Genomic DNA, 27,194 nt, shown 5'->3' with positions numbered 1-27,194 from the left:
AAGAATAATAATAATAATAATGGTTTCAAAATTTGAGGGGCAGCAATTTTGGGAGAGGGGATGAGTCGATTACATCAACCCCTGTCTTCAACTGGTACTTATTTTATCGAACCCAAAAGGATGAAAGGCAAATTCGACCTCAGCGGAATTTGAACTTAGAATATACAGATGCACAAAATACTGCTAAGCATTTTGCCCAGAGTGCTAACGATTCTGCCAGCTTGCCACACCTTAATAATAATAATAATCATCCTTTCTATTATAGGCTCAAGGCCTGAAATTTTGGGGGAGGGGACTAATCAATTAAATTGACTCCAGTGTTTCACTGGTACTTAATTCATCGACCCCAAAAGGATGAAAGGCGAAGTTGGCCTCGGCGGAATTCGAACTCAGAACGTAACAGCAGACGAAATACTGCTAAGCATTTCGCCCGTGTCGAAGGATTTGGTGTTTGACTTTTGGCCCACCCTGTGTATATTTATATTTATTTATTATGTGTACGTGTTTATTTGTTAATTGCTGGCTTAAATTCTATAAAAAGGAGGAAGTTTAGATCCCAAACCAGGAAACATATATTTTTCAAACCTATCGCACACTTTAAATCTTTATTTTTTTTCATTCCTGAAGAGATCAGAGAATACTTGGTACCAATTCCTCCAGCTTTTACAGAACACAAAACTCATGAAAACTGGAAAGCAATTCACATCTGCCAAATTTATTAAAACAGGATTTTAAATAAACAACAGCAACAACAACAACAACAAATGTTTGTTTTTTTGTAAATAAATAACAAACTTTAAAAAAATATAAAAAATAAAAAACAAAAACCTAGTCATGTAAAAAAAAGTTGTAGACACTATATGTATGTGTGTGTGTGTTTTATATATATATATATATATATACATATATTTATATATATTTATATATATATATATATATATATATATATATATATATATATATATATTTAAAATTATAATACAGGGTATCAAGAGATACCACCACGCTGAAAAAATAGCAGTCAAATCCTGACTCCAAAACCACAATAAATGTCCGCAAGGTACGATTAGCGAAGACGAAGACCAAATAAACCAGTAAAATAATAAGATAATTATCTTATTATTTTACTGGTTTATTTGGTCTTCGTCCTCGCTAATCGTGCCTTGCGGACATTTATTGTGGTTTTGGAGTCAGGATTTGACTGCTATTTTTTCAGCGTGGTGGTATCTCTTGATACCCTGTATTATAATTTTAAATAATTATTACCTTTGATGGTTTTTATTCCCATGCTGACCACTTGATAAGATCAATATTTTAAATACCGATCTTATCCTTATTTATATAAATATATATATATATATATATATATATATATTGCATCATATACATAATAGCATATAATATACACTCATAATATACACATGTACAACCACCCACGTAAGACCTTGAAAATCAAGGACAGATCACAACAACCGCAGTAAGAGGAAGTTTGTGGCGCTTTTGGTGGTGAGGATGATGGTGATGGTGGTGGTGGAGGCGATGTGACTGGTGAAAGGTGGGATACTGTCTGTGATGTGTGGGATGCTGGGGTTACCAGGGTGACGCAAGGGAAAGCAGGTGGTCTCCACTGCCGTTGTTGTTCCTCCTTTCATATGGTACTCAAGACCTTATCATCCGACAGTCGGTAGTACACGGAGTCAATGTTACCAGCTGCAGTATCATCGTTGAGTTCTGAGCTGCCTGCCATTGATTGGTTAGTTGTGGTGGTGGTGGTGGTGGTGGAGGTGGTGGTGGAGGTGATATTGGCCATGGTGGTGGTGGTAGTGGTGTCACATACATCACTGCTGTTGAATACGAGTTGGTCTTCATCATTTGGTACAGTTAATGCTGGACATTCAAAGTGGACACAGTGAAAAACCTTTAAAAATAAAAATGAAACAAAAAAGAATTAAGAACTGATGGTGATGGTGATGATAATGATGGCAGAAGTGATAAGGTGATGGTGACAGTGGTGGTGATATGTAACCCAGGGATAGCCGTAATCAAGACCTGTTCAAGCCTTCATCACTACTTTTTTTTTTTTACAGCGTAATGTACGAGGGGGTGCTGAAAAGTTCCTGGCTTTAAGGGTTTTACAAAAGGCCTGGTGGAGGCCCAACCTTCCAAGTTCTTTTAGAGGGCTTAGAAAAACTGAAGGACCACTGCAATAAGTGTGTGAATCATTGAGGGGAATATATTTAATAAAATCGTAATTAACTGATCCTTCTATATTTTCTTTTACCCAAAGCCAGGAATTTTTCAGCACCCACTTGTATCTCAGACTACAATATCATCTATTTTCAAAACAGTGAGTACAATTGGAGGTACATTTAACTTCTATTTCTAGCAGGTCAAGAAATTATGTAGAGACACTCTCTTTACTTTGTGGTGGTGGTGTTAAAAACACAACTAGTTACACCAGTGTGTTCATTATATAGCAAACAGTATTTATAATTTTTTACATATTCATTAATTTAGCTTACAATAAATCAACACAAACTTTTGTCATCAATCTTTAGTCAGTTTTTCCAAACTGGAATAGAATATCAGAGACCATGTGACACATGTTTGGTTTCTACAGCTGGATGCTCTTCCAGTTGCTGACCACTTACACAATGTAGACAAGACACATTGTACCACCATCGTGCTTGCAGACGAGACACATTGTACCACTATCATGCTTGTACCACCAAGATGCTTGTAGCAAAACTACAAGAATCTTCCGCATGGCTCTGATTTTAGTTTGTTTTCAGTTACTGCTCTCCTTCATGGGTTACCTAGTCTGAGATTTGTGGAATCTATACTTCCTTCAAATAAATACATTTGAGACTCTAAAAATGTCTGCATCATACCAACATTTAATACTCCATGCTGCTTATTACCACAACATACATTTACTGTCAACATGTGTTCACTACATCTTAACAAGATCCTTACATTCTGTTAAACACATCAATCATTGTTGAACACACTAATATACACTACACAACCATGACTTGTTTCGTTTTTTTCAGTTCAGCTATTTTTTCATTCCACTGTCTCTCACATGTATGGGGCATTTGTTCACTGGAGAAAGTAAAAGAATTTTTCACTGTCTTTTCACTGTCTTTCATTTAAGCAGTACTAATGACAAAACACTGAATTGGTGTTTATGCTCACACACATCTGAATATGTGTGTATACACACGAGCTTTCTTGTAACTGTAACCTACTATTTTCATTCACAATGCATTGGTTTGCCTAGGTTTCCACATAGTTCTTCACCATATAACCATGTGTTTGCATGCATACACGCACACACACACATACTTCTGAATGGTTTCCACAGAAATGTCACAATTAGAGCATTGGTTAATCTAAGGCTTATAGTAGAAGACAGTTTCGCAAAGTGGAATTGAACTGATTGCATGTGGAAATCTTAACCACATGACTACAGCACTAAAACTGGATCTTTTTTTTTATCAATTTTTATATTAAGGACCTCTTTGGAACTCAAAGGGGTTGTGTTAGTGAATTGTTAACATCAGACCAGAGACCGTCCTAGTTAGGTTTGAAATATCAGACCAAAAATGGGCCTGGAGTTTTGAAATAGGGTGGTTTGCAATGGTTAAGGTGAGTTGATAACACTGGGGTTGTGAAGTCTTGAGTGTGTTACTAACACAGAGACAGAGGAAGTCTGCACTTACTTCATTTGCTGTATTACGAGTACCGACTATCTTCACAAAAGCGACAGGTCTTCTCTCAAAAACAATTGTCTGCCAGGATCTGAAAATAAGGAATGTGGTTTTATTTTATTTCAATTTTATTTTTGCTCTAGAAAGCTGGTACTGGGGTAATGTTCCTGTAGCCAAGACAACCACAAGAAACTTAGATTTTCTTTTCAAAGTCACTGTAGTGTGCATTCTGAACAATTTAGCTGTTGTTTCAAGCAGGCCAAAAAACTCTGTAAAGAAGGAGTTCTCAACCAATTTTTACCTATGGAACCCCTCAATTACTATTTTACTCTGGTGGACCCCCATAGCCATTCAATGTTTAAAAGCTAGTTTTATAGATACTTCTTTCAAACTTCCTATTTTGTTTTTCACACGTTCTCTTATATAGGACTAAAACAGCACTCTTTGAGAAAACACATTACAGTGAGTGGAAACATGTAAAACTATGTAGAATGTTTGAGAAAGAAACCTAGTTGTTTCTTCCAATAAATACATCAAAATGAAAATTTTTTCATGGACCCTTCAGATACTACCGTGGAACCTATTTTTCCAAAAATCTTATATGGACCTACCCAGGGGCCATAGGGACCCTGGTTGAGTACCACTGATGTAGAGGCTTCATTGCTAGCATGAGGTCACTGTAATGGTGATAGTGGCAGGAGCAGCAGAAATCTTTACTTGATAAAGAGCCAATGAGGTTTTAGAGCTTTTATTTAGTAGGACCCTATGAAACCCTAGGGTTTCATAGGGTCCTTACTAAGCCCTGGTTTCCCATTAAAGCAAGAAAAATATTGATAACTTACTTGCAAGGTTTCTGTTGATTGTCAGCTACTTTCACCCAATGTTGTTGATCTATTGACACTTCTATATAATAGCTGTAACTTCTGTCATCACAGTCCCACAATAATAACCTGAAACAGAATCATTATTATCATTATCATTGTTGTTGTGTTATCACTGTTAAGGTGGCAAGCTGACAGAATCATTAGTGTGCCAAGCAAAATGCTTAGTGGCATTTCATCCAACTTTCGTTCTGAGTTCAAATTCTGCCAAGGTCAACTTATCCTTTCAGGATCAATAAAATAAGTTCCAGTATAGTAGTGCAGTCAATGTAATCAACTCACATCCTCTCCCAAAATTTCAGACCTTGTGCCTATAGTAGAAAGAATTATGACACTGTGTAAAATTTTTTTTTTTTTTCCCTTTGATCAGTAAGTGTTATTTCCTCTTTGCTTCTATCTAGAAATCAAAGGAAATGACTACTAATCCCTTCAAAATTTGCTTTTTTGTGACCTGGACATCAATATTTTAAAACTGACCTATTTTCCATTACATTTCAGACAGATTTAGTGCTGAGTTGCTGAAGCAGAAATATCATTATAGCAAATATTCTGCTCAATATCACAGATTTGCTTGTCACTTGCTTGACCTTAACCACTTGAGCATGCCCTTTAGTGGCTGACTATATGCATCTCTGATCATAGGCAGGAGTAATGGGGGAGCATCATTGCCATGTGTTGAGAAGGATTCTTTGGAGTTTGAATAAATGCAACAAAAACAAAGTTTGAAGGAAATATTAACCATTTTTCATACTTTCTAGGTGTAAGCAAACAGGAAATAACAGTCGCTATCCAAGGACAAAAATCATGTTACACACTGTTACCCTGCCATTATTCTCTGAAGTAGATAAAATATGTACTGGACATCAATCTTAAGTATACACCGAAACTCTAAATTTGAGATTCTATGCCTATATTTGAAATCATGATTATTTGGGCTGTGGATTGACAAATAGTAAATCACAAATTAAATTATCTGGCGGTTTTTAGTTATAGCCTTTTATATTCTGAATTTGAAACATCATCCACATTCACTTGGCCTTTCTTCCTTTAGAAATTAAGATATGGTAAGAAGGACTGGGCAACAGACAGCATGTCTAGATATCTTCCTATATATTTATTCTAAGTCAACTCCCACTAAGGTCAACTTTTCCTTTAAACACTCCAGGGTAAATAAAATACCAGTCAAATACTGGGATCAATTTAACTGATTCTATCTTTCCATCAAATTTGAGGATTTACACTGATGCTACACAAACACACACACACAATGGGCTTCTGTACAGTTTCCATCTCTCAAATTCCACTCACAAGACATGAGTGCAGCTGATTACATCAACTCCAGAACCTATTTTATTAACCTACAGAGAAGTAATGAGAAAATGAAACAGGCTGAGATTTGAACTCAGAATGTAAAGGTACATCAAATACCATGTTTTCTTTTCTACTCTCCACCCATTGGCCATCCATTGCTTACACAGACTCACTACTTACCTCATTGAACTGCACATGTATGGCTGTGCCAACTGTACCACAATGGCACCACTACCAAGCTGGTGACACGTATAACCAGAGTCCCAGTCATACTGGTTGACATCACCATTGATCAGGGCATTCCTACTGCGGCTCACTCCTTCAATGACACATGCGCTGGCCTTGATTGTGGAAACATTCTCCTGAGGCACTGAAAACAAACATAAGAGCAAGGTTTTATTTCTACCATATTACACTTCTTATGTCAATCGCAACCATGATACACAAGTCAACTACAGCCATGCCACACCCATGTAAATTACCACTATGCCAAGCCCCATACCTTACAGTTATATATTATAAAAGAGGAGCTGATCTCCATCTGTCTGGCTACACAAAGTATATGTGAAGAAGAGGAGGAGTAAAAGTTGTTTCTGAGAGAGAAATATAGCGAGATAGAGAGTGTATGAAAGATAGATACATAGTGTTGCTGCCAAGTGGTACTTTTCAAGGGGCACCACTTTTGGGTCTGCTGTAGGTAATATGTTTTTCTTCTGGGGTCTGGGGACGGCAGCTACAGATTAGCCATCGATATATAATCTTTGTTGCTATTTTTGTTCTTTGTCTTTCCTTTTTCGACATACTGTGACAAGGGAGGCAACTCAGAGAATTCTACCTTAGAAGCGTTTAGGTTTCAGCACTTCTTCAGAATATATTCTTTTTATTCTTATACAGGGTTCAATCATTCAACTACGACTATGCTGGGGCACTACTTTCTGTAGTGTAACTGATTACATTGAACCCTACTCCCCAACACTACTTGTTTTATCAACGTTGGTAGATGGACAAGACGTGTGTGTACATATATTCTGTACACAAACACACACACATCTACACACCTAAAATAGGTAAAATACTCGACAAAGTCAAATGGCAAATATGATGTTTATTAATGATGAGATGCAGGTAATGTATATTTTCATAAGTTCCAAACACACAGACATTACATTCTTGAGATCTGTTATGTACTGTTCAAATAGCCAAGATCTGAGAGGGTTACAACAGAAACCACTACTAGGGAAATGGAACAACCAAAATGTAAATAGCTCACTTATAAGACTGTGTGTGTACACATCGTACCTATAAAACTATGTCATTAATATCATCTAGGAGGCGCTTCTTTTCCACTCACCAAAGTGAATGACACTTTGGCCAGGAGAAATTAATATCATCAGACAGTATCCAATGATCATCAGGTATTTCGACCAAGGACTGTTAACACCTTCGCATTATATATGTGTGTTTAAGTGTGTAGACAGCTTACCTATTAGGCTATGTGTGTGTGTGTAGTGCTTACCTATAAGGCCTTCCTCTAAATGAAACTGTTGATTTGTGAAGAAACACTCCATAGACACCACATGAAACACTCGGTTGACTGTGTTGTGGGTGCCGACTATTTTGATGTATCTGGGGAAAGAAAAGAATGGTTAAATAGTTAACACATGTTGGAACATTGATGGAAGAGAAGACATCCGTACAACATGGATATGCAGAGTATTGTGGTTGCATATGTAGCCAAATGATAAGTTGTCCAAATGAACTGAGTGAGCAGACATACAGAGGTATTCCAGGCATGGCCATCACAACTTACTGTCCTTTCCTCTTTTAAGAGAGTTATAGTGTTATTTGAAGGAGATTCAACTGCTATTTCTAGCATATTCAGTGACCATAACCTCCCCACCTCGTCAGTAGCACATGGCATATTGGTGATACATGTACTACATCAATAATACATGTAGGAACGTTGATAACAGTCAATATACCCATACTGCCATGTACCTCCATTATCAATGTTTTCACATGTATTTCTGATGTGGTACAAGAATGCCTTACATGTCACATTTTATGCAGCTACATGTGGTACCAATGTAGATAGCATGTTACCACCATGCATACTACATGTCCATCGTAATTGTAAGATCATCATGACATGTAGTACACATGGATTCCAAACACCAATGGCAGAACAATTCACAATGGACACATGTAGAATGCAACATGGTAGTGGAAAAATGGGGGCATGCGTTGTGCAGAAGTGGGGGTTCGTGTCGCATAGAAGTGGGGGTTCATGAAGAACAGAAGTGGAGGTTCATAAGGAACAGAAGTGTGGGTTTGTATGGCACCAAAAGTGGGGGTTTGTATGGCACAGAAGTAGAGGGTCGTATGGCACAGAAGTGGAGGGGCTTGTGTTGCACAGAAACAGGGGCTCGTGTTGCACAGAAACAGGGGCTTGTGTTGCATAGAAATAGGGGCTCCTGTTGCACAGAAATAGGAGGAGTGTGACAAGACAAAGAAACTTAAAAGTATGCGTGATAAAAGATACAACAATTTATGTGACTGAGGGGAGGAGAAATTCTTGTGATAAATATAAAGGGCTGGGTCAGTTTGTGTGCCAAAGGGAAAAGTTATTACATGACATGAAAGTAAATGATAGAGGTAACAGCTAGTGTGACAACACACTGGATAAAACAACTTGTAGCATTACTGGTGTAGGTGACATGTTCTCCACTACACCAGCCCAGAACAACTTACCTGACAATAAGCTAATGAGGGAGCCTCTCTATGGTCACTCAATGTGCTAGAAATAACAACTAAATCTTCCTCAAACAACACAGTGTCTAAGGAGAAGACGTATTAGATAACATGGTCCTGGGTTCCTCTATCATCATCATTTAACATCCATTCTCCATGCTCTCATGAATTAGACAGTTTGACAGGAATTGGTCAGCTAGAGAGCTGCCCAAGCTCCATTTCTCTGTTCTGGCATGGTTTCTACAGCTGGATGCCCTTCCTAATGCCAACCACTTTACAGAGTGTACTGGGAGTTTATTACATGGCACCGATGGCTACGGCTGGAATGCCTCTGATCATTGGTCTACTGGATCAGGGTTGACCTAGGGCTAAATAAGTACAACTTACCTGACAACCTTTGCTGGGAAGTGTAGCGTCTGCCAAGACCGACACAAATATTTGGTGTGATCAATGATTCGCTGATAATCTTTGTCATCCATCGATACCTCAATGTAGTAGGAATACGACCTGTCAGAAAACAGAGACATTGTGGTGTTGACGACATATGATAGAAATGGGAGAGGTGCTAGAAGCTGTGATTATGGTGGAATACGGAATGACAGTCATGGGAGTAATAATAGTGGTGGCGGTGGTCAAAGTTGAAGTGGTTGTGAAGACAAAGAGAATTTCATACCACATTATCTTGCCATCCTCACACACACACACACACACACACACACACATTCTAAGGTACATTTATAGATACACATGAACACACATTCTCAAGTTCATTTATAGACACACATAAACACATAGACATTTATAGACACACACAAACACATACACACATTTTCAAGTACCTTTATAGGCACATGAATACACAAACACAAGCGTAGATACACACATTCTCTGATGCATTTATAGACACACATGAACATACACACATACTAACGTAAATTAATAGACACATAAACACACATACATACATGCATGTAGACACACATTCTTAGGTGTATTTATAGACACATGAACACACACACACATTCTCGAATACATTTATAGACACACATAAACACAAACAATTACAGATATACACATTCTCATAAACATTTAAAGACACATTGGCCAGCTCCTATCAAACCATCCAACTTATGCCAGCATGGAAAACGGACGTTAAATAGTGATGAACGATGATAGTGATCACATGAATATATATGCACACACCCACACACACACATGTACACACAAGCACAAATACACATATTTTCAGGTACATTTAGACATACCTTAACACACACACAAGCCCACTCAAAAACACAGATGTACAAAGAGGCATGCAGATCCACTTGGTGTTACCCAAAATTTCTAACATGACACAGGTAGGACCATCAAAGAAAAAGTAAAGAAATCTGTCCCTTGCTCCCACCCACCCAGTAGCACTACCACTCACCTCATGTCCCTGTCCCAAAGCAGCATCTTGATGGTGTTGATTATGTATGGCTGGCCCAGTTCAATGACGATACCTTGACCATTGTTGTCATCAATTGGATGCCGGGTGAAGCCTCGGTCAAAGTCATACATCTGAGTATCCCCGTCCAGCAGAGCTGTTCTCATCTCACCCTTAATAACCTGGGCACCATGGCTAATTGTGGCAATATTTTCCTCCGGTACTGAAACAAACAAAACAATGAACTCCTTAGCTTTTACAGAAAATATAAGAATGAAATAAAAAAAAAACAGTCTTTAAAACAGAAAAAAGAGGGATATGAATGAGTGTGTGAGTGTGTACATGGATGTGTGCATGTGCATGTGTGTGTATGTGTGTGTGTGTGTGCGTGCATGTGGATGTCTGAGTGCGTGCATGTGGATCTGTGTGTGTGTGCATGTGAGTCATGTATGTGTGTCAACGTGTCGTGTGTGTGTGCATGTGAGTCATGTATGTGTGTCAACGTGTCATGTGTGTGTGTGTTAATGTGTGGATGTATGTGCATATGGATGTGAGTGTGCATGTGTGTGTATAGGCGTGCATGAGTGGACGTGTGTGTGTAAATATGGACATGTGCGCATGCATGGGTACATGCACATGTGGAAGCATCCTTGTGGATTCTGACATGCACATGAACATGTGTGTGTGCATGCATGTGGATATCTGTGTATGTATGCATGTAAAAATGTTCCTGTGTGGACATGTGCAAGTCCTGATGTGCACGTGAGTGTGTGATTAACCAGTACAGAATACTGGCAGTATATGTGGACTGTGAAATGGATATTATAAACTACAATGAGTTTACAGTTAGAAAAGTGAGCAGCAGTGCATTGAGTGCAGTGTTATATCCAAGAGAAATCATCACAAAAATAATTACGAAAAATCATACCAAGAAAGCCCCGGTACTTGAGATCCATTCCACGACACTCCCAGATAACTTGGATGGCATCCAATATGGCATTTGGTGACACAAGATTTGTGGGCCGTACAACTTCAAAAAGGTCTTTTATTGAGATTAGTGGCAATCGTACAGCTTCCAACACAGAAGCACGGTCTACACTAGGGTTGCATTCACACCACTTACAGATGGCATGAAAGATCTTGATTTCTTGGGCACAAAATGAATCACGAGACAATAGTTCTTTGACAGATGACTAGGAAACAAAAAGAAAGAGAGTCATTATTTCACTACAACAATTATGGTCATCATTGCTTTTGTTTCAATTAATTTTGAAAAGTAATGAAAAAATTATAAAATAACTGTCATTATTAAGCTGGTATTTAAGGTGACAAGCTGGCAGGATCATTAGCACACCAATCACAGTGTTTAGTGGCAATTTTACCAGGGTCAAATTTGCCTTTCATCCTTTTCAGAGTCAATAAAATAAGTACCAGTTGAGCACTGGGGTCAATGTAATTGATTTATCCCCAACCCTAAATTTGCTGGCCTTGTGCCAAAATTTGAAACCATTATTAAGCTGGTATTTGGAACATAAAATAATGTTTTGGAACATAAATAAATTAATAAATTTGATGGAAGGTTTTAATTTAGATCACTTTAAAACTGGAGGTTTGTAGCAGAGAACCAAAGACAGAATCTCAGGCAGAATGGTATCAAAAGGGTTAAAGGAAAAGAGTCAGTTTAAATTCATCATTATCATCATCGTTTAACGTCCACTTTCCATGCTAGCATGGGTTGGTCGATTTGACTGAGGACTGGCGAACCAGACGGTTGCACCAGGCTCTAATCTGATCTGGCAGAGTTTCTACAACTGGATGCCTTTCCTAACGCCAACCACTCCAAGAGTGTAGCGGGTGCTTTTACGTGCCACCGGCACGTGGGCCAATTATATATAACCAACACACATACAAAAAAAAATTGCTTTGAATCAATGTTACAAACCATCATAATCATCTTCCTACCCACACTGGCTCAGCAGGATTCAGTGGGTTGGAGGACCATGTTTACCACCATTGTCTCATTTTTGATATAGTTGCTACAAGTTGATGCACTTCCTAACACTAACCTTTCCACACTTTCCAAGGCACCAAGGCATAGAAGTTACTTTGCCATCAGCAAAATTAATACTTTAGCATTTAATTCAGCCATATTCAGGCCAAATATTTTACGTGTTTTATGTTAAAACTGACCAGATCTAACCTCTCATACCTACCCTACAATGTCATTCTAAAAATATACAATCACATTATTGAAATCTTGAAGCTAAAAGATGTGTGATTAATTCAAAACAATGTGAATACATAAGCAATACATTGGACAAAATAATCTGAATGCTAAAGGGTTAAAGAGTCCGCTCAACCCCGAGTTGTTGTTTAAATTTATTACCAAACACTTTGAATGTATGTGGTGCTTTTTGTGGCACCATCACTGTTAGGGCTATTTTGAAGCTTGCAAAGCAAAAAAGAGCACTCTATGATGGAAGGAAGATGGTTATAGCCTGTTTAAGGGACACCATCAGGACCCTAAATGCATAAAAAGCAATATGGTCAATGAGGGAGCTTTTACATTGTCATTTGACATACAACAAATTCATCTTTTTTTAATCTTTTTACTTGTTTCAGTAAGACTGTGGCCATGCTGAAGCACCACCTTGAAGAATTTTAGTCGAACTAATCAATCCCAGTACTTATTTTCTTCTTAAGCCTGGTACATATTCTATCAGTCTCTTTTGCTGAACTGCTAAGTTACAGGGACATAAACACACCAACACTGGTGACACACACGCACACACACACAATTATATATACAGATACATTATACACACACACACGACAAGCTTTTTTCAGTCTCCATCTACCAAATCCACTCACAAGGGTTTGGTCGGCCCATGGCTATAGTAGAATACACTTGCCCAAGGTGCCACATGGTGAATGAACTCAGAATCATGTGATTGAGAAGCAAACTTCTTACCACACAGCCATGCCAGTAGCCAAACTTCCATAAACTGACTCCTTAGTATCTTCTACACACACACACATACATACACACACACACACACACGCATACAGGTGGGCTGGTATTAAAATGATTAACAGCAAACAATAATACAAACTTACCTCTGATAAACTACAGAAAGAAGTGCTGCAAAGTATTTCCAGAGCGTTACGGTCTATGAATTCTTTACACACCTGACTGAGTGAGATCAAACTGTACATATTAGCCAGGTCATATATTAGACAGACATTTTGAATGTTAAGTGTGGCTTTGAGGTAGTCAGAGATGGAAGATTCCAGTTCCACAAAACCATATTGATGAGCTAAGCCTAAAATGTCCAATAGATTCTCTTCCTAGAAAATAGTAAAAAATAATATAAAATGAAATGAGAAAGTGAGAAAGAAATGTTCTTTGTTTTTGTTTCTTGGTGGTGGTGTTGAGTATTTAGATTTTTTTTTTTACATTTTGATTATGATAAAAAGGGTAGGAGTATCACAAATTTGAACACATACACACAGAATATAACAGATACGCATAACACATACACAGCCACAAATAGACACACACAAGGATAAGAGGCCTGTCTTTTAAAATGTTAGCATGTGACATTGAGGGAGATTTGGCTGTTATTTCCAGGAAGTCAAGCAACTAGACAGCTTCTCACATTTTATGACATACAAAAATATACACTCACAAACACAAGAAGTCTCCTTAGGTGGTATGTACTTGGAGGTGTTTTGTTTTTTTACATCATCATCATCATTTAACGTCCGCTTTCCATGCTAGCATGGGTTGGACGATTTGACTGAGGACTGATGAACCAGATGGCTACACCAGGCTCCAATCTGATTTGGCAGAGTTTCTACAGCTGGATGCCCTTCCTAATGCCAACCACTCCGAGAGTGTAGTGGGTGCTTTTACGTGCCACCGGCACGAAGGCCAGTCTGGCAGAACTGGCAACGGCCACGCTCAAAATGGTGTATTTTACGTGCCACCTGCACAGGAGCTAGTCCAGCGGCACTGGCAACGATCTCACTCGAATGTCTTTACATGTGTCACTGGCACAAGTGCCAGGAAGGCGACACTGGGCACAGGTGCCATCACGATTTCGCTTGCCCCAACAGGTCTTCACAAGTCGAGTTTCGTGTCCAATGAAGGAGACGACGTTGGCATGGGTGAGGAGACGACATTGGCAAATTGTTGACAATGATAATGGTAGGAGTATCACAAATTTGAATGCCCATACATACATAGAGAATATAACAGATACACATAACACGTACACACAGTCACTGGCAGACACACAGACAAGGATAAGAAAGCTTCCTTACTTTGGCTTCCACCAGATTGATGCGTCCACTGTACATGTATTTCCTTAAGGCATCAAATGCTTTAGCAGAAGTATTCTGCAATTCTATTTTCTTGGTTCCTGGCTGAGATTCCAGCATTCCGCCGTATAACAATGCTCTGTTGAATTAAAAAGAAATAATCAGAGACAACAAATACATTTATTTTATGGTTTAGTGAGACAAAGAAAGCAAGTACCCATGTCCCTTGGGAGAGGAGGACCTGACACTGATGGTGAGAGAGAATGAAACATTGACTCAGAAGTTTCTCTAGTAAGAAGCAGTACATCATGATATCAGTTACTTATTCTCAAATTAGAGATTGACATTGATGGTGAGAGGAGAAAATGAAACCTTGGATTCAAAAGTTTCTGAGTAGAAAGCTGTACACCATGATATCAGTTACTTATCCCCAAACTAGAGATCCTGGTTCAAATGGATACAACAGAGTCCACTCTCTGCAGAAGATAATACTCAAAGGCACTCAGAGTGGGACCATAGTTTAAAACATAACCCTTTAGCATTCAGATTACTTTGTCAAATCTAATGTTTATATAGTCACGTTCTTTTGAGTTACTAATGCATTGTCTCATAGCTTTGAGATTTCAATGATGTAATTGTCTATTTTTAGAATGACATTGTGGGGTAGATGTGAGAAGCAGGATCTGGTCAGTTTGAATATAAAACAGAAAGAATATTTGGGCCAGATATGGCCAGTTTAAATGCTTTTAAGGGTTAAAGTTTGCAACCTTAACATCTTACACCACACATGTCATACCATGTAAATGATTAGCAAAAGACCCACAAACCAATTCATAATAACCCTGGGAACTAACATAGCTGCATCTACATGGTCTTCAAACTGTTAGAAACAGTGTCTAGATCTTCTCAAATCCTACCCTACTTTCTTCAAAAAACAAAGGACACATTGGATAATGTAGTATTAAATAAATAGAGATGGTCATGATTGGAATACCTGTAATTATAGGCCTGCTCACTGAAGGCTGATTTGGAGCTAGACAACAATCTCTTCACAGACACACTATTTTCTCTCAGTTTCTTTTCTTTTCTACTTCAACAGCCTCTGTTCCTCCATCCTATCAGATTAGAAACCCTCAATCCAGCCATGACCACTACTGCCTCATTTTGCTTGTATTGTGTCTCTCTATGTTTACCTCCCCACCCACTCTAAATACCTCACCTGGTTCTTTCTCTCTAGAACTGTAACCCTAAGAATTTCCATCTCACCCGTTTCCCCACTAAACCAAACATCAAATACCTCAATTTCACCAATGCCAACATCGTAAAAGAATCCAACATTGCCTCTCTCCTTTCTCTAACTGAAGATGGTAACTAAGAAATACCTGCTCAAACTACCTCTGTAGAATTGTGATACAAAACCTCTGATTCCAACTCTTTGAAATCATACAGAGAAATTGATACATATCTAAATGTAATTAGACTAATTAGATGTTTAAAGCTTTAATGTGAATCATCAGATTATTTGTTACTAATCTAATCTCTAAGTATTTGTGATTTGTTTAATAAAGCTTAACCTTAACCATAAAACAAAACTTTAAAAATTACAAAAAGAAAATAAATGGAAGCTGTTTTATCAAAAGGTTGTAAAGTAAAGGGATATTAAAATATTAAACTATAAAAGAAAACCAGGAACATTTTTGTTTACCAGTTTAACTCATTTTGAGGCAAAAATATATTGAACTCAATAATGTACCACCTAACTACTTAACCAGTACTTTATTTTATCAATCTTGGAAGGACAAAATATAAAATCAAGCCCAATATTTGATTGATATAATGATAAAAACAAAGTATTTTTTTAATGCAAATAGTTAATTAAAGTGAGCCTGGTGCATAGCTGGTATATTTAATTTTACCAAAACCTAGTGGATAAAAGACAAAAGTTAGTCAAAGTCAACTAAAAAGAAACTTTTTTTCATTTTAAATATATTTTTTTAAAAATTAAAATGGTAACAAACCTGAAATATTCCGATCTTGCAGCCAAAATGACTTTATGACATTTAAAGTTAATGCCTTCTACACACAACACTATGTCACTGAACTCCGACTTTTCAATCAAATCAGCAAGATTCTCCGACAGTGAGTTAACATGATCTACAATCCCCGAGGGAAAAGCTGATCGTCTCAGGTAATGTTCAGGGGTCTGTAAATTCAGTCCTCTTCGAGTCAACCACTGCAAATAGGAAAAAAGTTGTGTTCCAAAGCAGCTGTAGTAATTATCAAAAGGAGTTAATCATGCACACAATAAAAGACGAGATGGTTATAGCTGGAATACTATTGATCATTAGTCTATTCAATCAGGTATCACCTGACACTAATAACAACACATCATCATTTAATGTCCATTTTCCATGTTGGCATGGGTTTGGATGGCTTCACAGGAACTGACAAGGTCAGGGCTGCACCAAGTTTCACAGTCTGTTTTGGATTGGTTTCTGCAGTTGGATGCTCTTCCTAATGCCAACCATTTTACAGAGTATACTGGGTACTTCTTAATGTGGCACCATCACCAGTGCCTTTTAATGTGGCACCATCACCAACTCTTTTTAACATGGCACCATCACCAGCCCTTTTTAACATGGCACCATCACTGGCCCTTTTTAACATGGCACCATTACCAGCGCTTGTTCACGTGACACCATCACCAACGCTTTTTAACACACCATCATCAGCACTTTTGAATGTGGAACTATCACCAGCATGTTTTAATGTGGAACCATCACCAGCACATTTTAATGTGGCACTATCACCAGCACATTTCAACACGGCACCATCACTAGTGATTTTTAACATGGCACTATCACAAGTGCTTTTTAATGTGGGACCATCACCAGCACTTTTTAACATAGCACTATCACCAGCAGTTTTTAACATGACACCATCACTTTTTAACATAACACCATCACCAGTGCTTTTTACATGACACCCTCACCAGTGCTTTTTATGTGACACCATCACCAACGAGAATTCAGGACCAACCAGAACAGTGGTTCTCAACCGAGGTCAATATGGCCTTTGGGGATCCATATAAGATTTTGCTGTTAAAATTTATGTGCAATAAACTATTTATACATCTACAATACACAAAATATTTAAAGATTTTTGTATACAATTCCTAATATTTAATTATAAAAATATAATTTTTTTTAAACACAGAATGGCTGGTGGGGGATGCATCCGAGTAAAATGGGAATTGAAGGGATCCATAGGTAAAACTTGGTTGAGAAACACTGAACTAGAACAACTTCCATCAGTTATTGATAAATATACAAAAAAGTCCAACAACTGGCTTCCTGGACATCTTATGAATTGAGTCAACAGAAAAAATTGCTGTGAACAGAGTCAACTCAAAGCAGCAAATGCCCCAGTATACCCTTAACCCTTTGGCATTCACATTATTCTGTCAAATGTAAAGCTTGTTTATTCATATTGCTTTCAATTCATCAGACATTATCTTCTAGATCTGAGATTTCAATGATGCGTTTGTTTAATTTTAGAATGACATTGCAGGGTAGTTGTGAGATGCCTGACCTCACCAGTTTGAACACAAAACAGGTAGAATATTTGGGCCTGATCTGGCCAGTTTGAATGCTAAAAGGTTAAGAATGACTAAAACAAATTAAAGATGATGGGACATACATCCTGTCAATATTCTCTCACTATTATCACTACTACCACCATTAATGACCACTCAGATTATGGTTTCACTACTCACTGAATGGTTGAGTATACCACAGACTACTTACACAGTCTCAAGCAAACTCAGTGGGACACACCCTGAGCCAACACTAGACCCAGACCCTCAAATCAGAGGTACAGTATGATGTGCTTCAACACAGTTTCCATTTATCAAATTCATTCCTGAAGTTTGGGTCATACCTACCTATAGTAACATACACACACAATTTATGTATATCATCATATTCAATTAACATCCATTTTCTATGCTGGCAGAGACTGGATGGCTTGACAAGAGCTGACTAAGTAGAAGACTGCACTAGGCTTCACTGTTTTAGCATGGTTTCTACAGCTGGATGCCCTTCCTAATGACAACTACCTTACAGAGTTGACTGAGTGCTTTTTATGTGGCACCAGCACTGGTTATGTCTGTTTTGACATGGTCTGTACAGCAGGGTGCCTTTCCTAATGCCACCCATTTTACAGAGTGGCTTGGGCGCTTTTTACAAGGCACCAGCAAAATCTGCTTTAGCATGCTTTTTACAGCTGGATGCCCTTCCAAATGCCAACAACTTTAATGTGAACTGGTCGTTTTTTTTTTATATGTGGAACCAGCATCAGCAGGGTTACCAAATAACTTGCAATACATGCACACACACAATTGTTTTAATATTCACTTTTCCATGCTTGCATGGGCAGATGGAATTCTTTGAAACAAGATTTTTATGACTAGATGCCCTTCCTGTCAACAACCCTCACCTATTTCCAAGCAAGCTAATATTTTCTGGATATGCTTCCACACAAAAATTAGTGATACCACTTGTATGAAGTACAGGAACACAATGCCAACACAAAGTGACACCAATACACTCACATGCACATCCAACAGGATTCTTTAAGTTTCCATCTACCAAATCTACTCACAAGGCTTTGGTCAACCCAGGGATATAGTAGAAGACACCTGCCCAATGTGCAATGCAGTTGGAACTGAATTAAAAACCATGTGGTTGGGAATCAAACTCCTTCACACATAGCCATGCCTGCACATATTGTTTTTCTGTAACTCATGTCTGATGCTAAACAGATGAATGTCCTATTTTTATCTAACCTAAAACTTAGTGAAATAAAAGCAGTCATATTTATAAAATACAATATGTTCACTCTAAAATATTGAGTATTTCAAGTTTTGTGAAACCACTTATAAATTATGGCTGAATTCTGGTTTAAGCACCCAATATAACCCATCCTAACTATTTTATTTTGCAAAATTTTAAGAAAAGTTTTGCAAGTTTGTGTTCTACTTACGGAAATTCATACGATAATGAAAAATTCTTTCTTAAAGATTTTTTAACCCTCCAAAAGTTCCACTCTTTTACGTTTTTTTTTTTTTTTTAATCAGGGTTTAAAATACAGACAGTTCGAATTTTTGGCTTAAATCCTAGCAATAGATTACCTTTGGGTGCATCATCATTCCATTAAATGTATTTATGGGGAGAAAAATATTGAAAAACAATACATGTCACAGAGAGAAAGAAACGAGAATGGTATCAGGTGGTCGTGAGATGTGCTAAAAACAGTTAAATCGCCCATAGATCAGAATTCGCCAAATTTTTCTAAAAATTCCAAAGAAATTTTTAAAAGTTATGAGGGTTTATATGGAGTGCTTAAACCATAATTCCGTCCAAGTTATTGTAGGTATGAGATCGTGCGCGTTTGTTTACATCCAACCATATATGTTGTCTCAATTTGTCCCGTAACTTAGAGGTTAGACGAAATAGGAAAAATAAACTAGCAAACGGAGTTCTGGGGTCGAGAAAATAAACTAAAACAATCGAAGGCGGTGCCCCAGCATGGCCACAATCATGACAAACCAGTAAAGAAAAAAATTGTATACTGGTGATAAATTAGTGCGTCGAACAAAACATTTTTTCTACACGAATTAGAGTCACTTCTGACTATTATTAATGTAGTGAACAAATGTAAGGTTCAGTGGAAACACGTAAGTACCGACGCTATTGTTTACAAATATCGTATGATATAAAACAAAATAAACGACCAAAAACAATAAAATGACAGGTTTCGATGGAATGTTGACATTTCTCTACGTCAATAGGAGCACACGAGTAGAATGTATACACGAACATGCCACAGAGATTCCATTATTCTCCACGTCGATTTATAAAACAGGACCAGTACGCATACAATGTATACACATTCCCAACAGATTCTGTTATTCTCTATTCTGTGTTCGTAAAACATGGTGTATATCCTTATTGTAATCAAACCTTCAGTCAAGCATTTATTACGTGTAACACATTTTATACATTCCACACAGCCTTAAAGTGTATGTATATTTTGTATATTTATATATATATATATATATATACAACTACACTTATTATACATTCATCAGGTGTTTTAGATGCCATAAACAACAAATGCTACCTGCCAATTAAGACACCTGTATAATGACGACCACACAACTAATTCAGCAATTTAGTTACGTCAATAATGGCCTTTATAGAAGGTAGGAAGATCACAAACTCATCTCAGTTACACACACATACACACCCTGGCCAACATACACCAATACATACCCACACCAACACAGGGGATGGACAAAATAATGGAAACACCTAGCGTCATAGCATCATATTTTTATGAATTAAAATTTTTTTTTTATTAGTGTTGCTTAATATATTTTGATAAAATTGCTGTTTCTTTTCTGATCAGAAAAAGGTAATTGAAATTCATTAAAATGACAGATCTATCAGACTTTCAAAGAAGTCAAATTGTTGGTGCTCGTGTGGCAGGCGCTAGCGAAACGAAAACAGCCGAAATGTTTGGTCTATCAAGAAGTACCATGGTGCCATGAGAAAGGTTTCTTTACCAGCTGTCGTTTTCTGTAGTGTGTCACACACCTTTTAATCAGTATTTAAAATATATAACCTCTTTTTAAACAATCCCATCTTTGCTCATTGTTAATGTTTTCACTTTAAACTCACTGACTGATCTTTTTAAATCCTACGTTTGAGGAGAATCCTGAAGTGATAATTCATCTGAGTACTTATTACAACAATCTTCCACCACCGCTCTGCCACCACTCACGGGGCACTGCCCCCTCCTCACCTCTTTCTGGAAGCTAACGCAAAATGGTTTGCTTTATTAATAATCATTAAAAATTGTAAGGGGGTCTTGAAACTAAATACTGCAGTTAAGGGGTTTAGCAGGGAGGATCTAAGTGATAACACTGCTACGAACTCACGAGAATTTACGTTATCAACAATATCTGCTAGAAATAGCAGCCGAATCACTTTTTAATCATAGCCATGTCGTATAAAGCAAGGGTTTTCAAACTGTGGTCCGCAAGGACTAGACAGGGGGTCCGTGGACAGCAAATACTTTTTGTGGGCAATTTGATTTTATATATGTTTTTTAATCGAACTCTATTAATTGACAATAAACCTATTTGTTAAATACTGTTAAATAAATAAATGTAAAAATATGTTATTTTAAGCAAATGTTTATGTATAAATTTCATAAGCGTTTATAAGGGGATCCCTAAGGTAAAGCCTGAAATATAAAGGGGTCCGCGTCAAAAAGTTTGAAAACCCCTGGTATAAAGAATCCTTTCGTAATGCTTGACAGGTACTTATTTTATGGAAACCGAAAGGATGAAAGGCTAAGTCGATCCCGGTGGCATTTGATCTCAGAACGAAAAGACGGACGAAATTCCGCTAAGCATTTTGTCCGGCGTGTTAACGATTCTGCCAGCTCAAAGCCTTTATGATGATAATAATACGCAATGATAAACACCGGGAAGGTTGCCGCGAGAAGACTTTTGATCGTATGCTCCTTCGACCAGGGGCTGACCTTGGGAAGCCTCTATGAGATGGTTCCATCTTCTATAAATAACATCCAAATTTCTCTCATTTCAACCCGCGATGTCCTAAGGACACATTTTGACAACGTAGTCCTAGATTGCCCCAGCATGACGAAATTGCTTTTCATCATGCCAATAACAACTAAGTACCGATAGATATTTACTTCTGACACTCCACCGCTTTCTGAAAACTGCCAGTAATAAATAATAACAACACGAGGAGGAAGATCTGACGTCTATTTTTGGTAATGAAATCTGGTATGATATATGACTGATATAATATTTTTAATGGGATTCAATTAATCCGTACTGGAGAGATTTTGAAGAGCAATGAAGATACTGTAAACAAATAATCGTGGCTGCTCCCAGTCGTTCCCTCATCACAGAATCGTAAAAATAATCAAAATAATAAATGTTTGACGCATCAAAGACACCAACAGACATTGCTGTGACGACTGAGAGAGAAACGTCAAGTGGGTTGATATTTCGTGGTTTTCTCCCCCATCCCCACCTCCGAGGTTATTATTAACGTTAACAAAAATATATTATGGCTAAGGTTCGAGACTGGATCTTCTGTATTCGGTGTCAAAGGATTGGAAAATGGAAAGATCGAATAAGTTGTAGAAATTGCTGCTGTTTACGTGTCTGAAGTAACAGCAAATATTTTGATGTCGTATTTCATGTATGGAGGACCAGAAGAGTCGAAAATTCAAATTCAGGTGAAATGATTATAATTGTAAAATCAGTGGTGAGTGAATGTGGTTGTGTCTTATATTATTGTTGTATTGCTTTCAATATATTATTTTTAATTATAAGGCTGTTAATATAAACACAAAACCACACGTTCGGCGCGGGGAGGCAATACATATTTTATAAATAAATTCTCTCACGAAAATATTTTTTTAAATTAAGCGGCAAACTATGGATTCAGGAAAAATAAAGACATGGATCCAAGGATGTTTGGAAAAAAATTATATAAAGAATTCAAAAGGAAACTAAGTTCAGGAACTGCGGCTTTCGTTCTATTGTCACCAAAATACCTTGTTGCACTTTGAAACACACACACTCTTTATATATGTGTTTGATCTTTTCTGTTTGGCTGTAAATGTAATTGATTTCAGTACTTGACCAACATCTCTTCGAAACTGAAGGAGGATGGGGAAACGAACCAAAGATATAAATGGTTTAAACTAAATATCAGTTCGTCTGTCACTTTTCATAAAAATAAAGCAATAACACCATACCACACTCATATTTAGAGATTGGGTGAGGGAGACATTGAAGTGGCAGTAACATAATTCGTTTACCTGTCGGTTTTAACCCTCTAAGTAGCCCCAAACCTTTTTGTAATGTTTTGTTTTTTAAGAAGTGTTAATCCAATGCTTTGTAAATTAAATTATATACAACTTACATAGACATACAACCCAAATATCTTGGTTTTTAAAACAATAATGAAAGCATTACTTCAAATAATATTGTTGTTTCACTTATGAAAGATTTTCACGAATGTGCTGTCGTTTCAGTTTATTAAAAATGAAAATGCAACTATGTATATATAAACCTTTTTTTTTTTTAATACGGAGAATAACTTTTATTTATTTGCCACAAAGTTTCAAATAATCAATGAAAACGTTACAAAATGTATTACAAAATTTGGGGAACCAACAAATCATGAAAAATAGAATCCGTGCATATTCAAACAAAAATGAATGTACCGTCTATCTTTTACTGGTTTCAGTCAATTGACTGCGGCCATGCTGGAGCACCGCCTTGAATGGCTTTTAGTCGAACAAATCGACCTAAGGACTTTTTTTTTAAGCCTGCTACTTATTCTACAGCTCTCGTTTGCCGAACTGCTAAGTTACGGGGGCAGGCTTCTTTCAGTTTCCGTCAATCATATCCACTCCCAAGGCTTTGGTAGGCCCGAGGCTACAATAGAAGACATTTGCCCACGGTGTCATACAGTAAGACTAAACCTGGAACCATGTGGTTGGGGAGCAAGCATCTAACCACACGGCCACGCATATGATACATTATGATACAAAACCCACATTAAAATACAAATCCAAAACCAAAAACACAAACATAAGGGAAGATACTTCGGTTTTGGATTTTAATGTGGTTTTGTATTATATATCAACATCATTTAACGTTCGCTTTCCATACTGGCATGGGTTGGACGGTTTGACAGGAGCTGGCTAGGGAGAAGACTGCACCGGGCTTCAGTGTCTGTTTTGGCATGGGGTTTTTTTTTTATGACTGGATGCCCTTCCTAGCACCAACCACCCAGCTGAGTGGACATTATTTTTTTTCCCCTTTTTATTAGAAAATCTGCAGTCTCTAACATCATCATATATATATATACATTCACCCAAATTTTGTAAACGATTTTTTAGCGTTTTTTGAAATGTGTGGCAAATAAATAAAAAGATATTCTCCATATTAAAATAAAAAGTTTACATTTATATAATGTAAACTAAATTGTATTTGTACACTTCAAATATAAACTAAATCTATTTAACATCCCAACTTGGTCTGCGGCTCCTTTTACTGTTGATCACAGCATTAGGACCAGATTGGTTGGTCGGAGTAGAATTTCCTCTCAAAAGTCACAGAGATCTTGATCAGAGAGTTACCATTCCTCGACTGACTAAACCAGTGTTAATAAAAAGGGGATCCAACTAATCCCTAGGATTCTGTGAAAAAATACTTTCGGGGTTCCACGAAATGAGATGTCTTTTAAGAAAATTTATATTAGTTATTACTAATATTTTTAATAATAAAATTTACTAAAATTTGATTTTATAAGGCAAATGTTATTCGCTATTTTCAGACAAGTTATTGTAAGTTCTTTTTTTCTTTCTCCTGGATGATGAATAAATTTTTTCTTTAAAACTATTTTTGTTTCATATCTTTAAAAAAAATTTTACGGTTGTTCGGGTTGGAACTTATTCCTATATTTTACATAGCCCTCTCTCACAACTGTAATTAAATGGGGTAAAAAAAAATAAGGCAAAACTGGAATATTGTAGGCAAATAATGTTTGGTGCCTTATAGTGATGTTTTCTGAATAATTTTAAAATTTACTGTTTTCTGATAAATCCCAAGGTTTAATTTCTTCTTACTAGTTATATGTTTCTTATCACCTTTCATCTTTCCGGAGTCGATAAAATAATTGTTTTCTAAGTTAGAAAATCGTTATTAAAAATAGTATTTTCTAGTTTTACCACAAAGTCAGTAATTTTAGTGGGTAGAGACATGGGTCGATTTCATCAACCTCGATATTTTACTGGTACTTTATTTTATCGCCCTCGAAAGAATGAAAAGTAAGTTTTTCCTATCGAGAACAACTCGCAGTCGATAACAAAATACCAGTCAAGCACTGAGGTTGATGAAATTGATTCCCCCCCCCCCTCAGCTAAAAATTGCTACCTTAATTAGAAACATTTGTAAGAAGTAGAAGTGGAATTCTGGTTTAAGCACCTCATATACCGCATTTTAACGTGTATTAGGAATCCTTTTTTGTCAAAAATGAGGTAAAGTAAATATGGCAGTTTCTTATATACAGATAGTATTATAATCCCTTACAAAACCTTTTTTCCAAATTTTAAGCCCCCAAAATAAGGTGGTTCTTTATACACGAGGGTTCCTTATACACGTTAAAATACGGCAACCCTTCGTAACTTGGGGGTGGGTTCAGGAAAACTTTGCGAATTTGTGTTCTACACACGGGAATTCGTAATATTATGCACACAAAAAATTGTGTGATTTAAGGGCAATTTAGCTGGTATCTTTAGAACATCTGATGACCACCCGATACCTTCCTCGTTTCTTTGTCTCTCTGACATGTATTGAAGGTTTTCAATAGTTTTCTCCTCATAAACACATTTAATGGAATGATAATGCACCCAAGGGAGGAATTTAAACAAAAAAATTCGTATTGTCCATGTTTTAAACTCCGATTTTTAAAAAAAATCGAAAAAGAGTAGAACTTCTAGGATTTAATGATGCGTAAATCAGAAATCCGTCGAAAATGAAACTATTATTTCTGGTAAATAACATGACATGTTACAGGTAATTGGCAGAGATTACTGGATCAATTCTGACCTCCACCTGAAATGCTATCAGTGACTACTGACACAGAGATAGAAACAAGATCGATATCGGTCTTTGCTGCTAAAAAAAAAATTCAGGGGGTTTCTGGATGACCAACATATCTTGTTAAAGTTTAGTCAGGGACGGGAAAAAGGTCAGACTAAACACCTACTCTGAATATTTACAACAGAAGGGACCTCATTTAGCGCAAATAAGAGCCAGGAGGTAGTGGTGGTGGCTTTCAACTGGATTAGATTTACATCTCAACAACTGAGAAAGAACTACCACATAATTTCTGTCTAACCAAATTACAATCCAAGGGTTTGGTCGACTCGAGGCTATGGTAGGTGTTTATTTTAAAGTACCATAAGTGGAATTGAACCCGAAAACACGCAGCAACGAAACGAAATTATTAACCACACGGTCAAATGTGTGCCCCTAGAGTATCTAGGACAACATGATCCAATCTGTCCTTTTAATTTTTCTTACGACAGGGTTATTTGAGGGAGACGTGGCTCCACTATTTCTCGTTAGTCGAATGACCACTAAACGTTCCCACGTTGGCAGACAAGTTTCGATTCCTAGTCGTAGACATGCCATTTCACTAAACTAATATCGTTACTAATAATAAATACTTTGAAAGAATTCCATGAATCAGCATTATTAAACTTAAATGTTAGACACAAACAAATAAAGGTAAAGAATCTTAACAACGCAAAAAATGAAAACACTACAGTTTACGTAAAATTATAACACGTTCGGGATTCCATACTTTATAACTGAAAGCAGAACCAGTAAACGTTAAAATGTGGCCACGTCTTTTTTTTTTTTAAATAGAAGAAAGTAAAACAGTTCTTAGGTAATATATAAGAAGGTTGAAAGGACAAAGAATCAAATATAATTAAAGTGTATGCTTACATCATCTGAACTGGCATCAGTACCTCCAACAGAGGACGATGTCGGTTCTAGGACAGCTCTGTTGCCCGACATTACACCGAAACCAATTAAATTAACAGGCTTCCGGCAAGGGCAGATAATTCAAACAACATATGAATATTCATGACAAAAAGCAC

General features: G+C 37.1%; 1 protein-coding gene across 1 annotated transcript; it reads right to left on the bottom strand.

The window, feature by feature from the left end:
• Positions 1-694: 694 nt before the first annotated feature.
• LOC106876970 (BTB/POZ domain-containing protein 9) lies at positions 695-27,194 on the bottom strand. The gene is made up of 12 exons (XM_089340095.1): positions 27,040-27,194; positions 16,424-16,638; positions 14,409-14,544; positions 13,200-13,430; positions 11,011-11,275; positions 10,086-10,305; positions 9,044-9,163; positions 7,422-7,531; positions 6,086-6,275; positions 4,556-4,663; positions 3,726-3,804; positions 695-1,918 (listed from the first exon to the last, which is right to left on the bottom strand). The coding sequence occupies exons 1-12, from the start codon at positions 27,109-27,111 to the stop codon at positions 1,649-1,651; spliced, it is 2,016 nt and encodes a 671-aa protein (XP_089196221.1). The 5' UTR covers positions 27,112-27,194; the 3' UTR covers positions 695-1,648.

This window comes from Octopus bimaculoides, chromosome 23 (genome assembly GCF_046866305.1).
Source record: "Octopus bimaculoides isolate indiv1 chromosome 23, ASM4686630v1, whole genome shotgun sequence".
Lineage (NCBI taxonomy): Eukaryota > Metazoa > Mollusca > Cephalopoda > Octopoda > Octopodidae > Octopus > Octopus bimaculoides.
Note: the sequence above shows the minus strand (reverse complement) of the source record. Positions and strands in the feature narration are given on the sequence as shown.

What these genes read in the sequence shown, in the direction of transcription:
- LOC106876970 (XM_089340095.1), bottom strand. Translation starts at nt 27,111, where the DNA reads ATGTCGGGCAACAGAGCTGTCCTAGAACCGACATCGTCCTCTGTTGGA. An exon ending in CAAGTACCGGGGCTTTCTTG is followed by an intron (nt 10,306 to 11,010) that starts GTATGATTTTTC and finishes TGTTTGTTTCAG; the next exon opens with TACCGGAGGAAAATATTGCC. An exon ending in TACATGTGCAGTTCAATGAG is followed by an intron (nt 4,664 to 6,085) that starts GTAAGTAGTGAG and finishes ATTCTGTTTCAG; the next exon opens with GTTATTATTGTGGGACTGTG.